General features: G+C 43.5%; 1 protein-coding gene across 12 annotated transcripts in view; it reads left to right on the top strand.

Annotated features, from left to right (window-relative positions):
• ccdc73 (coiled-coil domain containing 73) overlaps positions 1 to 24,118 on the top strand; it is a 254,155-nt gene that overhangs the window by 193,874 nt on the left and 36,163 nt on the right. For all 12 annotated transcript variants that reach the window (XR_011596610.1, XR_011596609.1, XM_070899541.1 and 9 more), the window contains 3 exons: positions 12,410 to 12,520; positions 19,258 to 19,398; positions 21,655 to 21,874. Coding sequence is in view for 10 of the 12 variants with exons in the window: in XM_070899541.1 (XP_070755642.1) it covers positions 12,410 to 12,520; positions 19,258 to 19,398; positions 21,655 to 21,874 (472 nt within the window). In the remaining 2 variants the exon portion in view is untranslated. The remainder of the gene's footprint in view (positions 1 to 12,409; positions 12,521 to 19,257; positions 19,399 to 21,654; positions 21,875 to 24,118) is intronic.

The following is a 24,118-nucleotide window of genomic DNA, read 5'->3' as shown; positions in this document are numbered from 1 at the left end:
TACTCGGGTGGAAAAGGCGCAGTCCACAAACCCACTCGCCACCATGGCAATGCCCAAGAGCGAAGGGTCATCTACAACGGCTCCTCCGAACGGGACCTGGACCAGGCAAGATCCCAAACTAGAGATTGCTCACAACGGTGCCCTCAAGGAAAGCGAGTCAGCAGTCCCCTCGACAAGACGAGGCAGCCCCACCGTTGTTTAGACGAAATGCTCACTTACTCAGACCGCTTCCCAGGGATCAGCAGCGACACAGTGCAAACGAAAAGGACAGGGAGGTCACAGACACACAGACTGTCTTTGGGCCTGCCCGACACTAGGAATAACAGTAAGAGCCCTGAGCTCCGGCAATTGGAGCAAAATGAGCTCACCTCGCCCACAGACCCACTAGTATGGGGTGCTGCGCCATCACCAGACGGCCCGGATCTCATCCGGCCGTGCTGGAACTAGACTGTCCTTGTGTAACTGTACTGATATACCTGTACTGATCATGTAAATGTACCACACAAAAAGAAGTGCAACTGTAATCCACCCAACAAATGTACCAATATGTAAATGTAAAACCCATGTGATGAACTTGAATGCAACTTGCATGTAACAGGCCATTAGCATGATCTTTGGGGGGTGGGGGGGGGGGTAGAATGGAGTAGTCATGGACTCACAACCAGAAAGCACGGTGACCTCCACTGGCAACAAATCTCACTACCAACCCACCCAAGCTAGAAGCAACCCTCCAATGGTCAACCAGGAAGAGCAAAGCCCAGGTCACCATCAATGTACGAGTCAATTTGCATTAAAGACTTGGGGGGGAAGTGATGTCATGTATGTAGACCATGTATACTAACTCTATAGTCACATAAGGTGTGCCACCAGAGGGCACTGCGGTGGGAGACCTAAGGGTCACCTGCATAGGTGTGCAGGGCCCAGTATAAAAGGCTGCCCACCATGCTTGTGCCTCACTCTGGAGTTACAATAAATGGGACTAAGGTCACAACAGCTCAAGTACAATACTTGACCTCGTGAAGTCATTTATAAGAGTATTAAAGACATAACACACATCTTGTATTGCAACTACGATTTTTCCAATGAGAATTAAAGTTCTCACACAACTGACTTTTTAAAAATGGCCAAATGCAGACTGGGAGCTGTACTGGGCATGTGCACCCATAGCAATCATGTCAAAAACGTCCTTTTTTTTTCGCGCATGCGCAGGGAGGAAGCATCATGTTTTCGGTGCAGACATTAGGCTCTACCCCGCCCCCTCCCCCCCCGCCCTGCCCCGAAGCTACAGGATAGGCTGTGCAGTGCCAATTTCAAAAAATAGAACGGGGCAACTTGCTAGTTATTTGTTTAGAGTAGTCAGGGCCAAAAAATAAAAACGGGTGTAACTCTTGCAGTATGCCAAAAAACGACATTGGGGAAAATTGAAGCAATTGAAAGTAAGCAAATTATAATTTAAATGGAGAAAAATTGCAAAGTGCTTCAGTACAGAGGGACCTGGGGGTCCTTTTGCATGAAACATGAAAAGTTAGTATGCAGGTACAGCAAAGAATCAGGAAGGCAAATGGAATGTTGGCCTTTATTGCAAGGGGGATAGAGTATAAAAGCAGAGAAGTCCTGCTACAACTGTACAGGGTATTGGTGAGACCACACCTGGAGTACTGCTTACAGTTTTGGTCTCCTTATTTAAGGAAGGATATACTTGCATTGGAGGTTGTTCAGAGAAGGTTCACTAGGTTGATTCTGGAGATGAGGGGGTTGACTTATGAAGATAGGTTGAGTAGGTGGAGTTCAGAAGAATGAGAGGTGATCTTATCGAAACATATAAGGTAATGAGAGGGCTCGACAAGTTGGATGCAGAGAGGATATTTCCAGTCATAGGGGAAACTAAAACTAGGGGACATAGTTTCAGAATAAGGGCCGCCCATTTAAAACTGAGATGAGGAAGAATTTCTTCTCTCAGATGGTTGTAAATCTGTGGAATTCTCTGCCCCAGAGAGCTGTGGAGGCTGGGTCATTGAATATATTTAAGGTGGAGATAGACAGATTTTTGAGCGATAAGGGAATAAAGGGTTAGGGGAGTGGGCAGGGAAGTGGATCTGAGCCCAAGATCAGATTAGTCATGATGTTATTAAATGGCGGAGCAGGCTCGAGGGGTCAAATGGCCTACTCCTGCTTCTATTTCATGTGTTCTTTATTACATTAAGGTAGTTTGTTCATTTGATTAAATGCTATGTACACAGCACTTAAATATATTTTGATGCAGTGTTGACATTAGATCACTTTACTTTGTGAATGTTGCGTACAGAATACTGTAAAACATAAATCGTAATAGCCTCATATCATTGAATAATGATGCATGTGAGGAAAACACCTTCTCTTATATATTTTTTCAGATTTGTGAAAGACTAGCTGCTAGGCTTTGGGATGACCTATCTGTTCAAGGATTTTATAGGCTCTACCTGGGGAAAGAGAAGGGGTCTGGTTAAATTACCCCTGCAACAGGTAAAATGCGCACCGGCCACCACTCCCTTCAGCTTACTTCATGGAACTCTGCTTCAGTACAGTCTGGAGGAAGATTGCTGCCTACCTTCTGGGGGACCCTAGAGAGCCTAACTTTATCCACAAACTAAAGTGCATTTCTTTTGAAGTCATGGCTTTGTTCGTCATCAAGTTTCTTACATTGGAAACAAACCGTTCTCTTTGCTCTCATTTCGAGAAGTTCAAAGCCATTGATTTGCAGAACCTCTGGTCGAGACCCAAACCAGTTGTCCCTGTGAGAGTATTGGTGGAAGGTCATAATAAGCTAATTTAAGAACATTAGCATACTTTGTCATCCAATAGGCCACTGTTGGGTTTTTATTCAAGGAGATTTCCACCGTTGACTTTGAATTTAGTTTGCTGTCCTTAAAATCATGATTGACATTTCCTTTTGACTTCGAACATTTTCCTGAAAGGAGCCATTCTTGCCAACTGGGTGAGATATTTGTCTCTTGCTTCCTTGTATGCTCAGTAGAGGTGACAAGATAGAATCGTCTGCAAATAGGAGCGAGCCGAAGGGCCCACTAGAAGTTGCTGCAAATTTAGTTCTCATTCTTGCACGATTCATTTGAATGGAATGAATGGCAGTAACTGCAGTAATTCTGTGTCATGCAAGCTTAGGCAAATGACACAGAGTTGTTCCAATTCAGCTCTGCTTTGATCGACCTGATATATATGTTAAAATCGCAACTTGGCTAAGGTAAATCTGGAATACAGGTATTAGTTTAAATTGCAAGGGTAGGACAAGGGACATGGGTTCAAACTGGTAAAAAAATATATTTCAGTGATATTGGGATACTCTTCACAAAAAGAGTGCTCAACATTTGGACTTCCAGACCAGAGCCAGTGGAAATGAACATCCTGGAATCATTTTAAGAAACAATTAAATTCTAAAATGGGGCAGATCATAGGTTTCTCTAGATGGGTCACCTCACCTGTAATTATCTTGTGAACGCTACATCAATGTAATTTTTTATCGACTGAATTAAGATTGGAACGAATTTTTCTATGTAGGCTAAAACTAAAATGAGATTAAAATTTGAGTTAGAGATGAGACTGAAACAAAAACAGTTATTAATAATTGATACGTTTGAGCAGGTCAGAGAAGATTGACTACTTTGATTCCTGAGATGAAGGAGTTGTATTATGAGGAAAGGTTGGGCCTATACTCATTGGAGTTTAGAAGAATAAGAGGTGATCTTATTGAAACACATAAGATTCTGAGGGGGCTTGACAGGTAGATGCAGAGAGGATGTTTCCCCTCATGAGGGAATCCAGAACTAGGGGGCATAGTTTTAGAATAAAGGTCGTCCATTTAAGACGGAGATGAGGAGGAATTTCTTCTCTGAGGGTCATGAATCTCTGGAATTCTCTACTCCAGAGAGCTGTGGAAGCTGAGTCAATGAATATATTCAAGGCTGAGATTGAAAGATTGTTGTACTGTAGGGGAATGAAGGGTTATGGGGAACAGGCAGGAAAGTGGAGTTGAGGCCAAAATCTCAGATCAGCCATGATAGTGTATGGTGGAGCACGCTCGAGGGGTCGTATGGCCTACTCCCACACCTATTTCTTATGCTCTTAGCAGATGTTGGAAATTGAAAAGGCAGACTAAAATCTTGGGCCCCAATCCTGAGATTAGAGACAGTGAAAGTCCTGATTTCCCCGACCTCGGAGCAAACATTTGGTGGTGGGTGGGGGGCGAACCCTGTTATGCCTGGATTCCGCCTTGTGTAAACTAACCCTTTAAATTCTAGTGTGGGAGGGGGCCAATCCTCTGCCCCTACTTCCCTAGGTCAAGAGAGCATATCTGGGCTGGGGCTTGGGGGGGGGGGGGGTCCGGGATTTCATCGGGAAATTCCAATCTTTATGCCCTCCTTGGGTCTCAGTGACGCAGAGCTGACGTGAGTGCCATGAGTTCTGTCAAATAGTTCCCAAACTTTCAGTAGAGAAAAGTTAATTAATCCGAGAGGATCTATTGCCTTCCTGGAGATGTCCATTCTCAGCAGTGGGAGCAGAAGATCTGAAGAAGAAGAGTTTCCTCGGGTCCTTGTCGAGCTCTTCCTCTGCCATTGGAGTGATTCGATGCTACTCAAACGTTGCTACCGGTGCTGCTAATGTGTGCCCTTGCAGGTGCAATGAGTCCACCCTGCCATGCAGTTGAACCTGTCCCTGGAATTTGGGATGGAGTATCGGGGGGGTCATTTTAACCAAATGCACCAGCAGCCGTTCCAGTCCTGTCAGTTTCTTGCTGGGCACCATCATCCCACCATGCCATCGAGGAGCTATGGCAGGCAGGGGCTGCTCTCGACTACACTTATGTCGGTGGAGCGGACTCCAAGAATGTCAGTGCCTTGGTTGTCATTCAAGCACGAGTTTATTACTTCTCCTCATTTCTTGTGAGTTACAGAAGCGATTAAACAATAATTGTGATATTTTAGGAAACGTAATGAATTTTGAAAACCTCAGGTGGGTGGGGGGGGTGTGGAATTGTGTAGAGTCTGTTTGGGGGCGGTAACAGCCGCGAGGCAAGATTTCCTGCGGCAGGAACGGAAGTCCCGCCCGCAACCTAAATTCGGGTTACCGACCCCAAGAAAACTGGATCGCAGAATATCACGCTCCACTTGCTCTGTGGGGCGCGAGAATGGCAGAAGGAATCAGTGAAGGGCATAGCGCTACGCGGTGGAACACTTAGCACTGTGGCGTAGGCATGGCCCTCCCCTTCATTAAAGGGGAGGGCCAAGCTACCGACGCTGCAGGGGAGAAACGGGTACCTACCTGGACCACCTGGAAGCGGGGTGCCGTGGCATCAGCTCAGCCCACAAGCGGAGTGTCGGGCTGGAAGATTGCGGCACCGACCCTGCAATTCGGACACGACCGGTAAGTTGGCCAAATTTTTTTATTTTCAAATTGGCACCTCCTCTTTAAATTGCGCCCCGCTAGAGGACCACAGCCAGGCATCGCCTGACACCGCTTCAGGGAGCGCTACCGAATTTTCGCTCCGATGAGAAAATGAGTCGCTGCGCACAGTGATGACATCGTTATCACCAGCGGATCGGGGCGATACTGGTTAACTCGCTAAACTCACGTGGAATTTTGCAGGAGTCGTTAGCGGCGCCGCGCCTGGACGAATAGTCACTTCAGCCCCCCGGGGGGGGGGGGGGGTGCTAACAGGAGGCGCAAATACCCTGAATTTTTCCCCCTCAAAGTCTACAACAAACATACAGAAGCAAAAACAAAATGTTTTAAATTGTCTGCCTTCCCCTCCCCCGCCTCCCTACCGGCAAGAATAAAACTTGGCAACAAAAGACGAGAGTAAAAGTGGAACTAAACTTCTTGCATCGGCGGTACATAAAATCAGATTAATATTCAAGGGGCTAGAACCTCCCCCTTTTTTTGCCCGCTTAACACCCATTTAACCGCTGAAATGACATAACGCCCAGATATCGCCCATTTTGGAAACTGATGGGCTTTTTTAGGAGATTTATCGCCGAGCGTTATTTTCCCAATGGGCTTAACGCCGAGAAAAAATATTACCGCCTGCCCACTTTTTTGGGGCGGAATCAGCAGAATGGGCGATTTCAACGCCTATATTATCGCCCAGCGTTACTTTCCTCACGGACTTAACGCCGAGATTCAATAATAACGCCTGGCGACTGTTTTTTGTCATAAAGAACATATTTACCCAAATTAGTGACCATGGAGATCGTCCATCGTCAATTTCACCACGCATATCGCCCAGAATATCGTCCGCTCAAAAAACCTCCCACAAAAAGTGAAACTAACTGGGATGGATGCCAGCAGTATGGCTCGCATTTGTTAAGTCCCACTCTTATGTGAGGAGATGATATCGAAAAGATTTGCCTGAAAGAGCGCTAATGTGAGTGACAACGCTGACACACTGCTGTGTGTGCAGCTCAGACATCAATGGTGCTCATCACCTTGGTACCAGTTAAAGTTTACGTTGATTGATGTTAAGTTGTATTTAACCCTTTCACGGTAAGGAATCACCAGTGTGTAACGGTCCAGCTATCTGAGACAATGCGCAACAAGGTTATGTTCAATACCAAAAGTTTAATGCCAACATTGGTCTGAGATCATAAGTGACACAGCCAATAACACCCAGCCCCCACTTTTTCCACCATTGACATAAATCATATGGTCAACATGTCCAGCAATACAGAATACAAAAGCAAAGCAGGAGCGTGGTCCCCAGCTTTGCAACAAATGTCTTACACCCAGATGGAGATATAACACAGCCATCACTATGCACATGCACCTCACTTTCCTTCCCCCCTCTCTTTCTTCTCTCCACCTCCATACCTTCCCCTCCTCGCTCCACGGCACCTGGCTGAGGAGCTCCTCAGATGATGCCTCATTGGGGGGGATGAAGGCAGATGCGTTAGTTGGACGGGTACGGGAGCGGGAGGTGCCGAGGGGGCAACATTCTCTGATGCAGAAGCAGGATTTTGGTCCTTGCTCGCATCTGTTGTTTACAGTGGTGGTGCCGAACCTAGGGGTGGAGTGTTGCGCTCTGGGACCACTGAGAGGGCTGTGGCAGCAGTGTTCCTGGCTATCACATCCAGGGACTCCGCCATGCGCAGAATGTACTCGTACATGGTGGCCAGGTGTCGGGATATGCCCTCCCAAAGCTTTGATGAGCTGGTCACCAATGTCTACAGTCCTCCTGGACAACTGAACCATCTCTCTGCTGTCATGGAACACAGACCTGCAGTGTCCACGAGGCCTCCGCGGGGTCGGCGCCATCCTGGGGACAAATGGGGTATCCTGTGGAGAGATGCTTGGGGCAGGCACCTCCAGAGTGGAGGCGAGAATGACCAGAGGACCAATAGATGGCCTTGGGGTGGAATGAATTCTGGAGCGTGGCGATGCAGGTTCTTCGAAGTCCACGCTCTCATCCATCGAGAACAGACCCAGCAGATTGACGGGCGACAATCGGAGTTCCTCAGCACCAGATGTAGTAGGATCGTCCGCCGACTCCTGCCCCATGCACCCACCTTCTGGCCTCTGTGGCCTTGCCTGGGGCCGCGCTGCTGGCTGAGCTGCAAGACACAAATGAGGTTATTAGAGGAGAAGGGGGTGCTAGGATGACAAGGTGAGTCCAGCGCTACACAGCATATGCACGACAAAAGCACCACCGCTCTCAAAATCATCGCAGACATCACATTTCATGACCATCAACACATTGTGCATTGCAATGATTTTCATTAGGCCAGCATTATTTCGATGACACTTTTAGAAATCATCTATCATATATGATTGGTCGGATATGAGTTGGTGTGGCATCTATTGACTTTTCATCACGCAATGTTGTAAGCTTTACTCACGTGGCATCACTTCAGGGTCTGCAGATGTGTCCGGGGGTGCTTCCCTACGAGTGCTAGCACTCGCTCCTCCATGTTAGTGATGTCTCTTGGGACTGGTGGCCCCCCACCCGTTCGCCTCAGCATGGACCTCATCGTCGATAGCTTTTTCTGTAAAAGGTGACAGGACGACATGGCATGAGATCATTGCGTGATATCATTGCTAGGTACTGTCACAGACACTGATACAACACATAACTGACAGATGTAAACATGATTATTATGATTATTATCATTCTTTACCTAAAGACGTACAGCATGACCACAGGCTTTGAGTAAAACATTCCTGGTCAAAGTGCAAGACCTCACATCTGCTGATAGTCACTCATGACTGTTACAAATCAAATTATATAAATACATAAGTACATGTAAATCAATATAATACTCTTGCGGATCCCACAAGGCGTTCCATCATTTGTAACATTGGTTGCCCTCATGCACCTCGCTGGTCGCCGACGAGACCACCTCTGCTATCTCAGTCCATATCCTCTGGTAGGCCTTTGGGGTGGGCTTCCCATGGCCCTCACTGTGTCAAATCACCCCAGCATGACTCGACCTCCTGCAAGAGGAAGGCATTTGCCTCGTCCGAGAACCTCCTGGCTCTTTTGCAGCCTCCAATGTGCTCCTCTTACTGCTCTCTCCAGTGTCACTCTCCACAGCGTGCTGTGATGCCTCCTCCTCCTCTCTCCATTATAAGGCAAATTCGGTCAAATATGTGGCTGTTAACAGCTACTTTTTGTTTGTCTACTTGCTGTGAAGCTCTAAAGTTTCCCTCCTTCCTCCCAAAGCAGCCACACCACACCCAGCCATGCCTTCAGTCCCTCTGCGCTCCCTCTCTCTCTGCGCATGTCATGGTGACCCTTGACCTCCTGAATCGTGGGAATCGAGCGTTGCCATGCTGTTGCTAAGGACGGCCACACTTTACGGCAGAAGGTCAAAAAAATGTAACGCTACCGCCCATTTGATATCGCTCACGGTAACACCCATTTTCAAAAATGTAAACTAGGTGTTTTGAGAATGGGCGAGAAACTGCCGATCTGAAAATCCTTTTTTACCGTCCACGCCGGAAATAACGCCCATTTTTGGGCGATAAGCTCAAATGTGAAGGTTCTAGCCCAAGGTCCCTAGACAGGACTAAGACTAAAATTAAAATTATATTATAATTGCTCAACCATTGACCTAGGCCTCAAGCTCTGGACTCCCTCCTTAAACCTCTCCGCCTCTCTACCTCTCTCTTCTCCTTTAAGACGCTCCTTAAAACCTAACTCTTTGAACAAGCTTTTGGTCATCTGCCCCAATTCCTTCTTATGTGGCTCGGTGTCAACTTTATTTGTTTTGTCTTAAAACACTCCTGTGAAGCACCTTGGAATGTTTTACTACATTAAAGGCACTATATAAATACAAGTTGTTCTTGTTGATATCTAGGACTAAAACAACTTTGACAGGGGACATCCCTTTCGAAGAATCAAGGTAGCCTAAAAATACATTAAAAAAAATCATGTACAGTGTCTTGGAGTGAAGGGCCAAAGTGGGAGAAACAGAACTAAATAGATGTGGTGGAGTGTGGATATGTACATAGAACTGAAAAATGCTGCAAAAATGGCATTTCAGAACCTTCTCGTAAAATGTTTCAAAGGGAAAGGTTCCCGAATATCTACTGCCTGGGATTAAAGCAGTGGCACAGGGAGGAAGCTGAGTATGATAGCAAGTATACAGTAATAAGCCAGTTTTCAAAATACACAATCCTATAGTCTGCGTTGGAAAACATATCAGAGAAGGTATGAAATTGGCTATATGTGGGATTTACTTTTCAAACAAATATGTAGCATTTGTTGAATAGGTTGGATAAGATAGTGTGGTGGATGAGAAACAAAATATGTTATGTTAAACCGAGGCCACAGCTACCCTCTCAGGTGGACGTAAAAGATGCCATGGCACTATTTTGAAGAAGAGCAGGGGAGTTATCCCCAGTATCCTGGCCAATATTTATCCCTCAATCAACATCACTAAAAGAGATCTGGTCATTATCACATTGCTTTTTGTGCGAACTTGATGCATGCAAATTGGCTACCGTGTTTTCTACATTACAACAGTGACCAGATTTCAAAAAATACTTCATTGGGTGTAACGCGCTTTGGGATGTCCTGAGGTCAAGAAAGGCGCTATATAAATGCAAGTATTTCTTTCATTAAACAATTGTCCACATCACTAATCAAAATAATTTAAAATTGTTCACTTCAACAAAGTCAACAATACGTCTGGTGTGCATATATACAAAATATACATAAGAACATAAGAAATAGGAATCTGCATCCCAGAGAACTTAAGGAAGTGGCCATAGAAATTGTGGATGCATTGGTGATCATTTTACAACAATCTATCGACTCTGGATCAGGGTTCCTATGGACTGGAGGATAGCTAATGTAACACCAATTTTTTAAAAAGGAGGGAGAGAGAAAACGGGGAATTATAGACCAGTTAGCCTGACATCAGTAGTGGGGAAAATGTTGGAATCAATTATTAAAGCTGAAATAGCAGCGCATTTGGAAAGCAGTGACAGGATCGGTCCAAGTCAGCATGGATTTATGAAAGGGAAATCATGCTTGACAAATCTTCTAGAATTTTTTGAGGATGTAACTAGTAGAGTGGACAAGGGAGAACCAGTTGATGTGGTGTAGTTGGACTTTCAAAAAGCTTTTGACAAGGTCCCACACACGAGATTAGTGTGCAAAATTAAAGCACATGGTATTGGGGGTAATGTATTGATGTGGATAGAGAACTGGTTGGCAGACAGGAAGCAGAGAGTCGGGATAAACGGGTCCTTTTCAGAATGGCAGGCAGTGACTAGTGGGGTACCACAGGGCGCAGTGCTGGGACCCCAGCTATTTACAATATACATCAATGATTTAGATGAAGGAATTGAGTGTAATATCTCCAAGTTTGCAAATGACACTAAGCTGGGTGGTGGGGTGAGCTTTGAGGAGGACGCTAAGAGGCTGCAGGGTGACTTGGGACAGGTTAGGTTAGTGGACAAATGCATGGCAGATGCAGTATAATGTGGATAAATGTGAGGTTATCCACTTTGGTGGCAAAAACGCGAAGGCAGTATATTATCTGAATGGCGGAAGATTAGGCAAAGGGGTGGTGCAACGAGACCTGGGTGTCATGGTACATCAGTCATTGAAAGTTGGCATGGCGGTGAAGAAGGCAAATGGCATGTTGGCCTTCATAGCTAGGGGATTTGAGTATAGGATCAGGGAGGACTTACTGCAGTTGTACAGGGCCTTAGTGAGGCCTCATCTGGAATATTGTGTTCAGCTTTGGTCCCCTAATTTGAGGAGGGACGTTCTTGCTATTGAGGGAGTGCAGCGAAGGTTCACCAGACTGATTCCCAGGATGGCAGGACTGACATATGAGGAGAGACTGGATCGACTGGGCCTGTATTCACTGGATTTTAGAAAAATGAGAGGGGATCTCATAGAAACACATAAAATTCTGACGGGACTGGACAGGTTAGATGCAGGAAGAATGTTCCCGATGTTGGGGAAGTCCAAAACCAGGGGACACAGTCTAAGGATAAGGGGTAGGCCATTTAGGACTGAGATGAGGAGAAACTTCTTCACTCAGAGAGTTTAACCTGTGGAATTCTCTACCGCAAAGAGTTGTTGATGCCAGTTCGTTAGATATATTCAAGAGGGAGTTAGATATGACCCTTACGGCTAAAGGGATCAAGAGGTATGGAGAGAAAGCAGGAAAGGGGTACTGAGGTGAATGCAGCCTCAAAGGGCCGAATAGCCTACTGCACCTATTTTCGATGTTTCTATGAGCAGGAGTAGGCTATTTAGCCCTTCGAGTCAGCTTCGCCATTCAATAAGATCATGGCTGATCTTCGACCTCAACTCCACTTCCCTGCCCGCTCCCCATAACCCTTGACTCCTTTATCGTTCAAAATATAGTAACACATATATAGTTTCTCCTACTAAATAACTGCTTAAATTAATCAACAGCGAAGCTATGCAAAAATTATAGTGCTTATATTAATTATCCTTTTCACTGGAAAGATGAGCAGTTTTCATTCAACATTAAATTTTTTTGCTCTTGGTATATTAGATTAGTCCAAAGGCTATCTCTTATCACTCAGCTCAGCATTTTATATTGCTTAGCCTAGCACATTAGAAGTTGTGCATTGAGACAGAAAGTTATAGCAGATGTGTTTATTATACCTATTACTGACATCGGTTTTATGAAAAGGCCATCTTTTTCCCTTCCATGTACTCCTCCAGGTTTCTATGAGCCAAGTCAGATGTGCATTTCTTAAATTCGGTGGCCTGTTAATTTATGAAATTCATTGGCAACATGGCAAATCAACGCTGATCTTTATTGGAGCACGAATCTATTAGAAGCAACACACCAGCACGATGTAGTAGAGGGAGATCACGTAAGGCTAAGAATGTCATATTAATTTTCTGGGGCAATTAATTTTATGGCAGGTTCTGGAGAGGGATAATGAGCGACTCCGGGAGAAGGCAGAAGAAAATGAAGATAAATTTCAGAATCTCCAGAGAGAAAATGAAAAGTCGACAGCTCGCTGGAAAAAGGAGGTAACAGAATTAAAATAATACAACATTTATATGTAGATTTTACATTTTTTTTAGCAGCTCAATTAGTTACAAAAATGAAATGGTAAAAACACAATAATATAGCTATCTTAAAAATTTTTTTATAGAGGTCCCTATGGTTCTGTTTTATATGGTTATTTACAGTGTCAAAGAACTCATACCAATGTCCCATCACAGTAATACAGATTAAGATTACTGAAGGATGGCAGCCTTGTTCACATTAAATCAATCACCATCTCCCACCCCATTGCTGCCCCCGTCCCCGGTATTGCTCCCATCTTTGCTCCACCAAGATAGAGGGGAGCAATCGTCAGCGTACCTGGTCTAGCTATCCAGCACTAGATCTAGTTCAACTATGTCAAGCATTTCTGTACTTCGCTCTCCTCTGCTAAAACTGTCTGTTACTCCAAGATCATTCTGGATGGCAAGGACAACCCCAGGCTGCTTTTTTTCACTTCAGCCGACTGTTCTTTTAAACCCCTCTCCCTCCTCCCTCCACCCTAGCCTCAAACACCAACCGCGCAGAGCTCGGGGACTTCTTCGCCACAAAGATAAAGTCCAGCCATGCACTTGCTTCCATTGCTTCATCCCCAAGTGTCCCACCCTGTCTTTGTTATTTCTTGCCCTCTCTCCCGTGTGCTCTTTAAGCGCATCTTGTGCATGAGACCCACAACTTGCTCCTCCATACTGCTCCCCACTGAATTTCTGGCCACTCAGTTCCCCTTCCTGATTCCCATGTTGACATCATCACTTATCATTTTAAACCCACTATCATCCATCCCTCCTTAAAACTAAACAAACTGTGACCCTCTCCAACTACAGACCTAGCACCAATTCCCTCCCCCCCCCCCCCCAAGGTCCTTGAACATATTGTCGCTTCACAGCTTTGTGCCCTCGCATGATTCTATTCGTACCTATCGGAATGTAGTCAGTGCATCTTCCAACAATGCCTTCTCTTCCCTTTGAGGTCTATCCTCAGTCCCCTCCTCTTTCTCTACATGTTGCTTCTCTGCGACGTCAACAGGGTTCACATGTACCCTGAAAATACCCAACTCTGCCCCTTCCTCATTCCTTTTGACCCTTTAACTGACCCCTAGCTGTCAGACCGCTTGACCAGGATGGGCAACAACTTTTTCCATGAGCAGGATGAGTCACAGCTTCCTGCAGTCAACAGCAGGAAGATCAAAGCCATCATCTTTGGCCCCTGACTCGAACTCCATTCACTTGTCCTCTCCTTGGCCACAAATCCGACAGTTTGCAGCCTCGGTGTCCTGTTTGACTCTGAGCTGAACTTTAAACCACACATCCTATCCATCGCCATGACCGCTTAATTCTATCTCTTCAACTTTGCCCGCTCCTACCCCAGCTCATCACCTTTTATACCTGCTTTTGTTGCTCTCCATGCATGACTACTGTTAACACGGACTCCATTTTGCAATACCACTGTGCACTAGAATTTACTTAGAGTTTCCATTACATCTCTTATCCATTCTGCACAGAAATATTACACTCTTATTGTAAGCTAAAATCACAATAGCATTTATTTGCACTTCGATCATATGTACAGAAGCTTGGGGATCAGGCAACACTATTGAGCACAAATAATGTACAGAGTATAGTTGGAATGGAAAATAAATGGGAACAGTGTGTAGGACTACAAACAATGCGGTCAGTAAATGTGCAGTGGTGGTGAACAAGGCAAATGGGACTTTAGGATGTATAGGTCAAAAGACAGGGCACAAGTCCTAGGAATACAGGACTGATTGGTGAACAGGATTTTGGTGAGAGTTAGGATATGGGCAGCAGAGTATTGGATGGTTTATGGAAGGTGGAAGATGGGATGGTGGCCAGGAGAGCATTGGAATAGTCTAGTCTAGACTAGAAGTAACAGAGGCATGGATGAGGGTTTCAGCAACAGATGAGCTGAAGCAGGGGCAAAGTAGGTCGATATTACGGAGGTGGAAGTAAGTAACCTTGGTGATAGAGCGGATATGTGGTCGGAAGCTGATCTCGAGGTCAAATATGACACCAAGGTTGTGAACGATCTGGTTCAGCCTCCGACAATTGTCAGGGAGATGGATGGAGTCAATAGCTGGGGAATGGAGTTTGTGGCAGTGGCCAAAGACAATGGCTTCGTTCTTCCCAATATTTGGTTGGAGGAAATTCCTCCTTATCCAGTACTGGATGGATTTCAGATAGGCAATGTGACAAATTAGAGACAGTGAAGGGGTTGAGTGAGGTGGTGGTGAGGGTAGAGCTGGGTGTCGTCAGCGTACCTGTGGAACCTGATATGTTTTCAGATGATGTCGCCGAACATCATGGCATACTGCCCAATCAAGAAAGCCTTTATCTTCTTGATGAACAGATTCTTCTGCTATTTTCTTTGGGGACCATTGCTGGCACTCCATTTGAAACTTGTAAAAATAACAGTCTCCATTTTAATCATAAAAAATTATATTTGAGGGATATAATCAAGACATTTCCATTTTGTAACTGCTCACAACCTCGTGTCTGGGATAGGATTTTAGTAAACTGAAAACAGGTACACAACTGAAATCTGACTGCCATTGCACATTTAACAAGAGGTGTATGCAGTATTAGTTGGCATTCAGTGTCCATTTGTCATGATAATACGTTATTATAATATATATTTCATTTTTTTTTTAAAGAGTTGGTCTAGTTTCTTCTTTAATTAAAAAAAAGCAAACCAAGCACTAGGGTTTATTTCTAGAGGGATAGAATTGAAAAGTAGGGAAGTTATGCTAAACTTGTATCGAATCTTGGTTAGACCACACTTGGAGTACTGCGTGCAGTTCTGGTCGCCATATTATAAAAAGGACATAGAGGCACTGGAGAAGGTGCAGAGAAGATTTACAAGGATGATACCAGAAATGCGAGGGTATACATATCAGGAAAGGATGAGCAGGCTGGGTCTCTTTTCTCTTGAAAAAAAAAGGCTGAGGGGTGAGAGGTCTTTAAAATTATGAAAGGATTTGATAGCGTGGATACAAAGAGAATGTTTCCACTTGTGGGGAGGAACATAACTAGAGGCCATCAATATAAGATAGTTGCCAAGAAATCCAATAGGGGATTCAAAAGAAACTTCTTTACCCAAAGAGTGGTGAGAAAGTGGAACTCTGGAGTGGTTGAAGCAAATACTATAGATGCATTTAAGGGGAGGCTAGACAAGCATATGAGCGAGAAGGGTTATGCTGATAGATTTAGATGAGGAAAGACGGGAGGAGGCACGAGTGGAGCATAAACGCCGGCATGAACTGGTTGGGCTGAATGGCCTGTTTCTGTGCTGTATATCCTATGTAATTCTATATAATATGTAAAGAGGTAACAATGTTATCTTCCCTATTTTAAAGACAGTGTTGTGTCAACTTAGGTGATTGTATCAACAATGAATGATAACATTAGTAATAAAGTCTTAAGATGAGACCAGATAACATAAGGCACATTACAAAATATATCAGGCACGTTGAACAGTTTGATATTATCATTCATATAATTTGTCAAAAGCACTAATATAGATGCTTTTTTGATCACAGAAGTGTGATACACAGATTATGTTACTATGATATGCAAGGCAATTGTATATGGCATTTATACCCAACACAGAGGTGAGTTTTGCAGCTTCTCATTTTTAATAAGTTAAATCTCTATGCACGTGTAGTATTCCCCAGATGAGAGTTCAGGCAAGTGAATCATTTTAAGTCTGTACCAGTGCTGCTCTTGAACATGCCCCCAGCAGATATGGAAGAATGTCTCGACAGGTGATCTCCCTTCACTCATGGGAATATGCTTAAACGTTGCACTCTGATATCTCCCCAACCACAGCCATAATTGAAGTACAGGAAGGATAGAATAAAAGGAAAAGGAGGTGGGGTAGCATTGCTGGTTAAAGAGGAGATTAATGCAATAGTTAGGAAAGACATTAGCTTGGATGATGTGGAATCTATATGGGTAGAGCTGCAGAACACCAAAGGGCAAAAAACGTTAGTAGGAGTTGTGTACAGACCTCCAAACAGTAATAGGGATGTTGGGGAGGGCATCAAACAGGAAATTAGGGGTGCATGCAATAAAGGTGTAGCAGTTATAATGGGTGACTTTAATATGCACATAGATTGGGCTAGCCAAACTGGAAGCAATACGGTGGAGGAGGATTTCCTGGAGTGCATAAGGGATGGTTTTCTAGACCAATATGTTGAGGAACCAACTAGGGGGGAGGCCATCTTAGACTGGGTGTTGTGTAATGAGAGAGGATTAATTAGCAATCTCATTGTGCGAGGCCCCTTGGGGAAGAGTGACCATAATATGGTGGAATTCTGCATTAGGATGGAGAATGAAACAGTAAATTCAGAGACCATGGTCCAGAACTTAAAGAAGGGTAACTTTGAAGGTATGAGGCGAGAATTGGCTAGGATAGATTGGCGAATGATACTTAGGGGGTTGACTGTGGATGGGCAATGGCAGACATTTAGAGACCGCATGGATGAAGTACAACAATTGTACATTCCTGTCTGGCGTAAAAATAAAAAGGGGAAGGTGGCTCAACCGTGGCTATCTAGGGAAATCAGGGATAGTATTAAAGCCAAGGAAGTGGCATACAAATTGGCCAGAAATAGCAGCGAACCTGGGGACTGGGAGAAATTTAGAACTCAGCAGAGGAGGACAAAGGGTTTGATTAGGACAGGGAAAATGGAGTACGAGAAGAAGCTTGCAGGGAACATTAAGGCGGATTGCAAAAGTTTCTATAGGTATGTAAAGAGAAAAAGGTTGGTGAAGACAAACGTAGGTCCCCTGCAGTCAGAATCAGGGGAAGTCATAACGGGGAACAAAGAAATGGCGGATCAATTGAACAAGTACTTTGGTTCGGTATTCACTAAGGAGGATACAAACAACCTTCCGGATATAAAAGGGGTCAGAGGGTCTAGTAAGGAAGAGGAACTGAGGGAAATCTTTATTAGTCGGGAAATTGTGTTGGGGAAATTGATGGGATTGAAGGCAGATAAATCCCCAGGGCCTGATGGCCTGCATCCTAGAGTACTTAAGGAGGTGGCCTTGGAAATAGCGGATGCATTGACAGTCATTTTCCAACATTCCATTGACTCTGGATCAGTTCCTATGGAGTGGAGGGTAGCCAATGTAACCCCACTTTTTAAAAAAGGAGGGAGAGAGAAAACAGGGAATTATAGACCGGTCAGCCTGACCTCAGTAGTGGGGAAAATGATGGAATCAATTATTAAGGATGTCATAGCAGTGCATCTGGAAAATGGTGACATGATAGGTCCAAGTCAGCATGGATTTGTGAAAGGGAAATCATGCTTGACAAATCTTCTGGAATTTTTTGAGGATGTTTCCAGTAAAGTGGACAAAGGAGAACCAGTTGATGTGGTATATTTGGACTTTCAGAAGGCTTTCGACAAGGTCCCACACAAGAGATTAATGTGCAAAGTTAAAGCACATGGGATTGGGGGTAGTGTGCTGACGTGGATTGAGAACTGGTTGTCAGACAGGAAGCAAAGAGTAGGAGTAAACGGGTACTTTTCAGAATGGCAGGCAGTGACTAGTGGAGTGCCGCAAGGTTCTGTGCTGGGGCCCCAGCTGTTTACATTGTACATTAATGATTTAGACGAGGGGATTAAATGCAGTATCTCCAAATTTGCGGATGATACTAAGTTGGGTGGCAGTGTGAGCTGCGAGGAGGATGCTATTAGGCTGCAGAGTGACTTGGATAGGTTAGGTGAGTGGGCAAATGCATGGCAGATGAAGTATAATGTGGATAAATGTGAGGTTATCCACTTTGGTGGTAAAAACAGAGAGACAGACTATTATCTGAATGGTGACAGATTAGGAAAAGGGAAGGTGCAACGAGACCTGGGTGTCATGGTACATCAGTCATTGAAGGTTGGCATGCAGGTACAGCAGGCGGTTAAGAAAGCAAATGGCATGTTGGCCTTCATAGCGAGGGGATTTGAATACAGGGGCAGGGAGGTGTTGCTACAGTTGTACAGGGCCTTGGTGAGGCCACACCTGGAGTATTGTGTACAGTTTTGGTCTCCTAACTTGAGGAAGGACATTCTTGCTATTGAGGGAGTGCAGCGAAGGTTCACCAGACTGATTCCCGGGATGGCGGGACTGACCTATCAAGAAAGATTGGATCAATTGGGCTTGTATTCACTGGAGTTCAGAAGAATGAGAGGGGACCTCATAGAAACGTTTAAAATTCTGACGGGTTTAGACAGGTTAGATGCAGAAAGAATGTTCCCAATGTTGGGGAAGTCCAGAACCAGGGGTCACAGTCTGAGGATAAGGGGTAAGCCATTTAGGACCGAGATGAGGAGAAACTTCTTCACCCAGAGAGTGGTGAACCTGTGGAATTCTCTACCACAGAAAGTAGTTGAGGCCAATTCACTAAATATATTCAAAAGGGAGTTAGATGAAGTCCTTACTACTCGGGGGATCAAGGGTTATGGCGAGAAAGCAGGAAGGGGGTACTGAAGTTTCATGTTCAGCCATGAACTCATTGAATGGCGGTGCAGGCTAGAAGGGCTGAATGGCCTGCTCCTGCACCTATTTTCTATGTTTCTATGTTTCTATGTTTACCGTGCGTGCCGACTTTAGTACAGGACCAAGTTGAAGAAATCAAACCTTTCATATTTGCATATTTTCATTACATCAGCTGAGTAGAAATCTGCGATTCTTGCTTGCAGGAGACTCGATTAAATGAAGAAAATCAGTTAATTAAATCTGATTTAGAATCATTCAAGGAGGCTCATGCAAAGTGGCAGGAGAGCCACAGTAAGCTACCTGCACACAGTGTACAACAAGAACAACCAATGCAGATTCCGCAGGCAAGTATTTTTTAGTTTGAAGGCTTCAGAATAAGAGCTTGTGGCATTTAAAGAAATGTTAGGTTTTCATATAATGTCTTAAGTTGGTCTGTAAATATGTTACCTGGATAGTTGTAACAGCTTAAATGTTTTATTGTGCTGTCAACCAGATACCATAAAGACATAAGAACGAGGTAGTGATTATTAGACTTTGAATTCTGCGTGGTCTTTTGGTTCGTCTACAGTGACACTATTGTAGAAGGCAGAACAAGTTCTTTGAGCACAATAAACAAGGGAGGACACAGGACATTATTAGTTGAGGACTTCTATCGACTCTCTACATATTGTTGGCATAAATATTATGGAGTGCTTTAGAATGAGAAAATGTATTGATGACGCCAGACATAAAAATTATTCTATCATTTAGCTGGTTCAGAGTTGTGAAGACTGACAAAGGAAGAAAACCGGCAAATAATCACAGGCAGACAAAAATCAGAGAGAAATTAAGGAGGCAAAGAGAAAGATTCAGATGACAATTAATATTCAAAAGAATAAACATGTTAGATAGAAAGGGCTTGCATTTGCCTTTCACAACATCAGGACGTCCCAAAGCGCCAATGAAGTACTTTTGAAGTAATGTTGTAATGTATGAAACACGGCAGCCAATTTGCACACAGTAAGATTCCACAAACAGTAATGAGATAATGACCAGATAACCTATTTAGTGATGTTGGTTGAGGGATAAATAATTCTTCATTTGGTGGGAGGAGCTTATCACACAGATTACATCATGACATTATGATATTGTGGGTTTAAAAGGCAGCTTGCAATAGGAAACCTATCTACTACATTTATACTGCAATTTGGGTTTCAAACTCCCAACTGCTGACTGTAATGCATTTGCTTCATGGGTTCTTTGCTGAAGAATTCATAGCAACATATTGCTATTAAGAACTAGTTGGTTTATTAACAAAGGTTTAACACTCACACTACACATTACCGGTTCATCCACGAGGCTCACAACTGCATACCTCATCATGGATAACCTAGACCCAACTGACTGGGGTTTTATTGAGTCACGTGACTAGCTAAGCCACTCATAATGCAACAGCTCTGCAACTATTTTGTTGTAATCAGTAATCAGCAACAGCTCTACAACTCTTTTGTTGCAAATAAATAAACAGTTAATCGAAGTGTCCCCTCATTAAAGGGGGGGGAACACTCCAAAAACTTTTCAGGTGCCCTTTTTTTGTTTTTTTTGTTCTGTTTTTTTTGGGGGGGGGTGTTGTGTTTTTTGCAACAGCTCTATAAACCTGTGAGCATATTCACAGGTGTATACATTACACTGACGGTTTCAGTTTCCAGTCTTAATGCAATGCATCGTTGATCTGACTTCACTTACACGACAACATTATTCGTACGGTGAAAGAGAAATTGTCTTATCATGCTGTGTATATGCACCCTAAGTTTATACTTTTCCTGGATTTGCAACATTTCTTATTTTAAAATTGGTTTTAACATCTTGAGGATTAATTTCACTAGAAAATTACTACAAAATGTGTTTACCAAGAAGCAATTCATAAAAAAAAACTTTGCCATTATATAGCATCTGTCGTGTCCTTAGGACACTTTACTTTAAAAGTGTAGTTCCTGTTGTTTTACATAGAAATTACAACATGAAAATAGGCCGTTTGGTCCAGCCAATCCTCTGTGCTTCAAATAGTGCCATGGGATCTTGCATGTCCACCTGAGACAGTGCCTGGATTTAACGTTTCACCTGGAGGATGGCACCTCTGACAGTGCAGCATCCCCTCAGTGCTGCACTGAAGTGTCAGTCTAGCTTGTTTTTAAGTCAGTAGAGTTCTCCCAGTGTCCTGGCTGATATTTATCACTCAACCAACATCTGGTGACATAACATTAATATTTGTGGGAGCTTGCTGCCTGAAAATTGTCTGCCATGTTTCCTACATTACAACAGTGACTACACTTCAAAAAGTACTTCACTGACTGTAAAGCGCCTTGGGACGTGAAAGCCGCTATCTAAATGCAAGTTCTTTCTTTCTCAACCCACAACCTTCTGACTCCGAGGTGAGAGTGCTAACAACTGAGCCATGGCTGACACCTAGCAAAGTAAAAAAAAATGGGTTGAAAGATGATGACATATGTAAAAATAGGAATGTTTCATTTTAAGTTAAATAATAAGTTGGCAACACAGAAGTTTTTGTTTCATGTAAATATACTCCAGTGTTTAAAAAACTTCACGTTTTTTTCTACTAGAATAATTTAAAACATTTTGACCAGCGTACAGCACAGGGAACACCAGGACCACAGACCAGTGTGACTGAGGCCTTGACGGCCACTGACAATGAGCTTAAGCATGCAGAAATTCAGAACACCACAGAAGAGGAAATAAAAGAAGAGCCTATTGAGCGAGACTACAAAAAAGAAGGGATCAACAATCACAGTCAGGATGGAATGGTCAATGCAGATAATATAGGTACTTGCCACCATGAGAACTAAGGGATATGGGGATAGTGCAGGAAAGTGGATTTGAGGTAGGAGATCAGCCATTATTTTATTAAGCAGGCTCGAGGGGTAGAATAGCATACTCCTGCTCCTATTTCTTACGTTCATAAGCATGGAAATAGGAGCAGGAATCTTCCAAATGATCCTGTGTGTGCTTTTGTTGTTTCTGAAGTAGCATGCCATTTAGTGTCAGCACAGAATTGAACTCAGGAACAAAACTGTGACAATTTGGGATATTGTACAAGAAAAAGCTTATTTATTTCTCTTTTTATGTTATATATGCACTGTTGAATTAATATTAAAATTGAAACTGGAAAAAAATATGCACTATTAGAGAACACCAGTTTGTACTGAAATATTGGTATAATTATTATTTTTATGTATATATATTAGTCGCTATCTCATGCGATTGCACAGAGTGAGGGATGTTTGTATGTTTAATATGTCTGAACTGTTATGGTGTGTGATTGCATTTTTTTTACATGTTGACTTTGGCTGGTGACTATTATTGAATTGTATGTACAAATATATTTCGGAGGGTTTAGAATAAATCTGGCACCAATTAAGTGTAATTGAAAAGTGTTACAGGAAGTGTGTTGACTGCAAGGTTTTTAATATTTAGGTATCAGATTTCCAGTGGTGGTGCTTAAAATGAGTCAGAGGATACACTGTTATATGCCACGTAATTGGTAAAAGAATCAGGTGAGATGACGAGAATTATTTTTTTATATAGAGTTATGATCTGGAATGCACGGCCTGAAAGGATGGTGAAAGCAGATTCAATAGTAACTTTCAAAAAGGAGTTGGATAAATACTTGAAGGGCAAAAAATTGCAGGGCTATGGGGAAAGGGCAGGGGAGTGAGACTAATGGGCTCGCTCTTTCATAGAGCCGGTATAGGCACAATGGGCTGAATGGCCTCCTTCTGTGCTGTATCATTCTATGATTTTATGTAACGTGCAATATATTATCAGTGCTACTGATTAACTATGATTGAATAAATCAAATTGCAATTTATTACTGTGTTGTAAGAGATTCAGTGATATTCTTGGCCTCGAATAATAAAATTATGTGCACATCAGCAAGGAAAGTGTACATCAGTTTTAACTATGGAGTTAATTTTACCTCTTTTTTTAAAAACCTAGGATATGGAGGATAGAATCATAGAATGGTTACAGTACGGAAGAAGGCCATTTGGCTCGTCGAGCCCGTGCCGACTCTCAGCTAGCCCCACTCCCCTGAATTTCCCTGTAGTCCTGCAATTTGTTTTCCTTCAGATACTTATCCAACTCCCTTTTGAAATATAAAATTGAGTCTGCCTCCACCACCTTTTCTGGCAGTGCATTCCAGACCTTAACCACTCGCTGCGTAAAAAAATGTTCTCACATCGCCTTTGGTTCTTTTGCCAATCACCTTAAATCTGTGTTCTCTGGTTCTCGACCCTTCTGCCAATGGGAACAGTTTCTCTCTATCTACTCTGTCCAGACCTCTCATGATTTTGAACACCTCTATCAAATCTCCTCTCAATTCTCTCTGCTCCAAGGAGAACAATCCCAGCTTCTCCAGTCTATCAACGTAACTAAAGTCCCTCATTCCTGGAATAATTCTCGTAAATCCTTTCTGCACCTTCTCAAGACCTTCACATCCCTCCTAAAGTGTGGTACCCAGAATTGGACACAGTACTCCAGTTGGAGTAATCCAGTGTTTTACACAGGTTTATCATAATGTCCACATTTTTGTACTCTATACCTCTATTTACAAAGCCCAGGATCTCGTAAGCCTTTTTAACTGCTTTCTCAACCTGCCCTTCCACCTTCAACGATTTATGCTCAGATAACCCAGATCTCTCTGTCCGTGCACCCTCTTTAGGATTGTAACATTTAGTTTATATGTCCTCTCATTCTTTCTACCAAAGTGTATCACATTATTCTGCATTAAATTTCATCTGCCACCTGTCCGCCCATTTTACCAGCCTGTCTATGTGTTCCTGAAGTCTATCACTCTCCTTCCGACTGTTCACTATACGTCCAAGTTTTGTGTCATCTGCAAATTTTAAATTTGTGCCCTGTCATTAATATATATTAAGAAAAGCAGTGGTCCTAGAACACCTGGGGAACACCACTGTATACCTTCCTTCAGTCTGAAAAACAACCGTTCACCAATGCTCTCTAAATCCTGTCACTTAGCCAATTTCGTATCCGGGCTGCCATTGTCCC

The sequence above is a fragment of the Pristiophorus japonicus genome, chromosome 14 (genome assembly GCF_044704955.1).
Source record: "Pristiophorus japonicus isolate sPriJap1 chromosome 14, sPriJap1.hap1, whole genome shotgun sequence".
NCBI classification, from domain to species: Eukaryota; Metazoa; Chordata; class Chondrichthyes; family Pristiophoridae; genus Pristiophorus; species Pristiophorus japonicus.
Note: the sequence above shows the minus strand (reverse complement) of the source record. Positions and strands in the feature narration are given on the sequence as shown.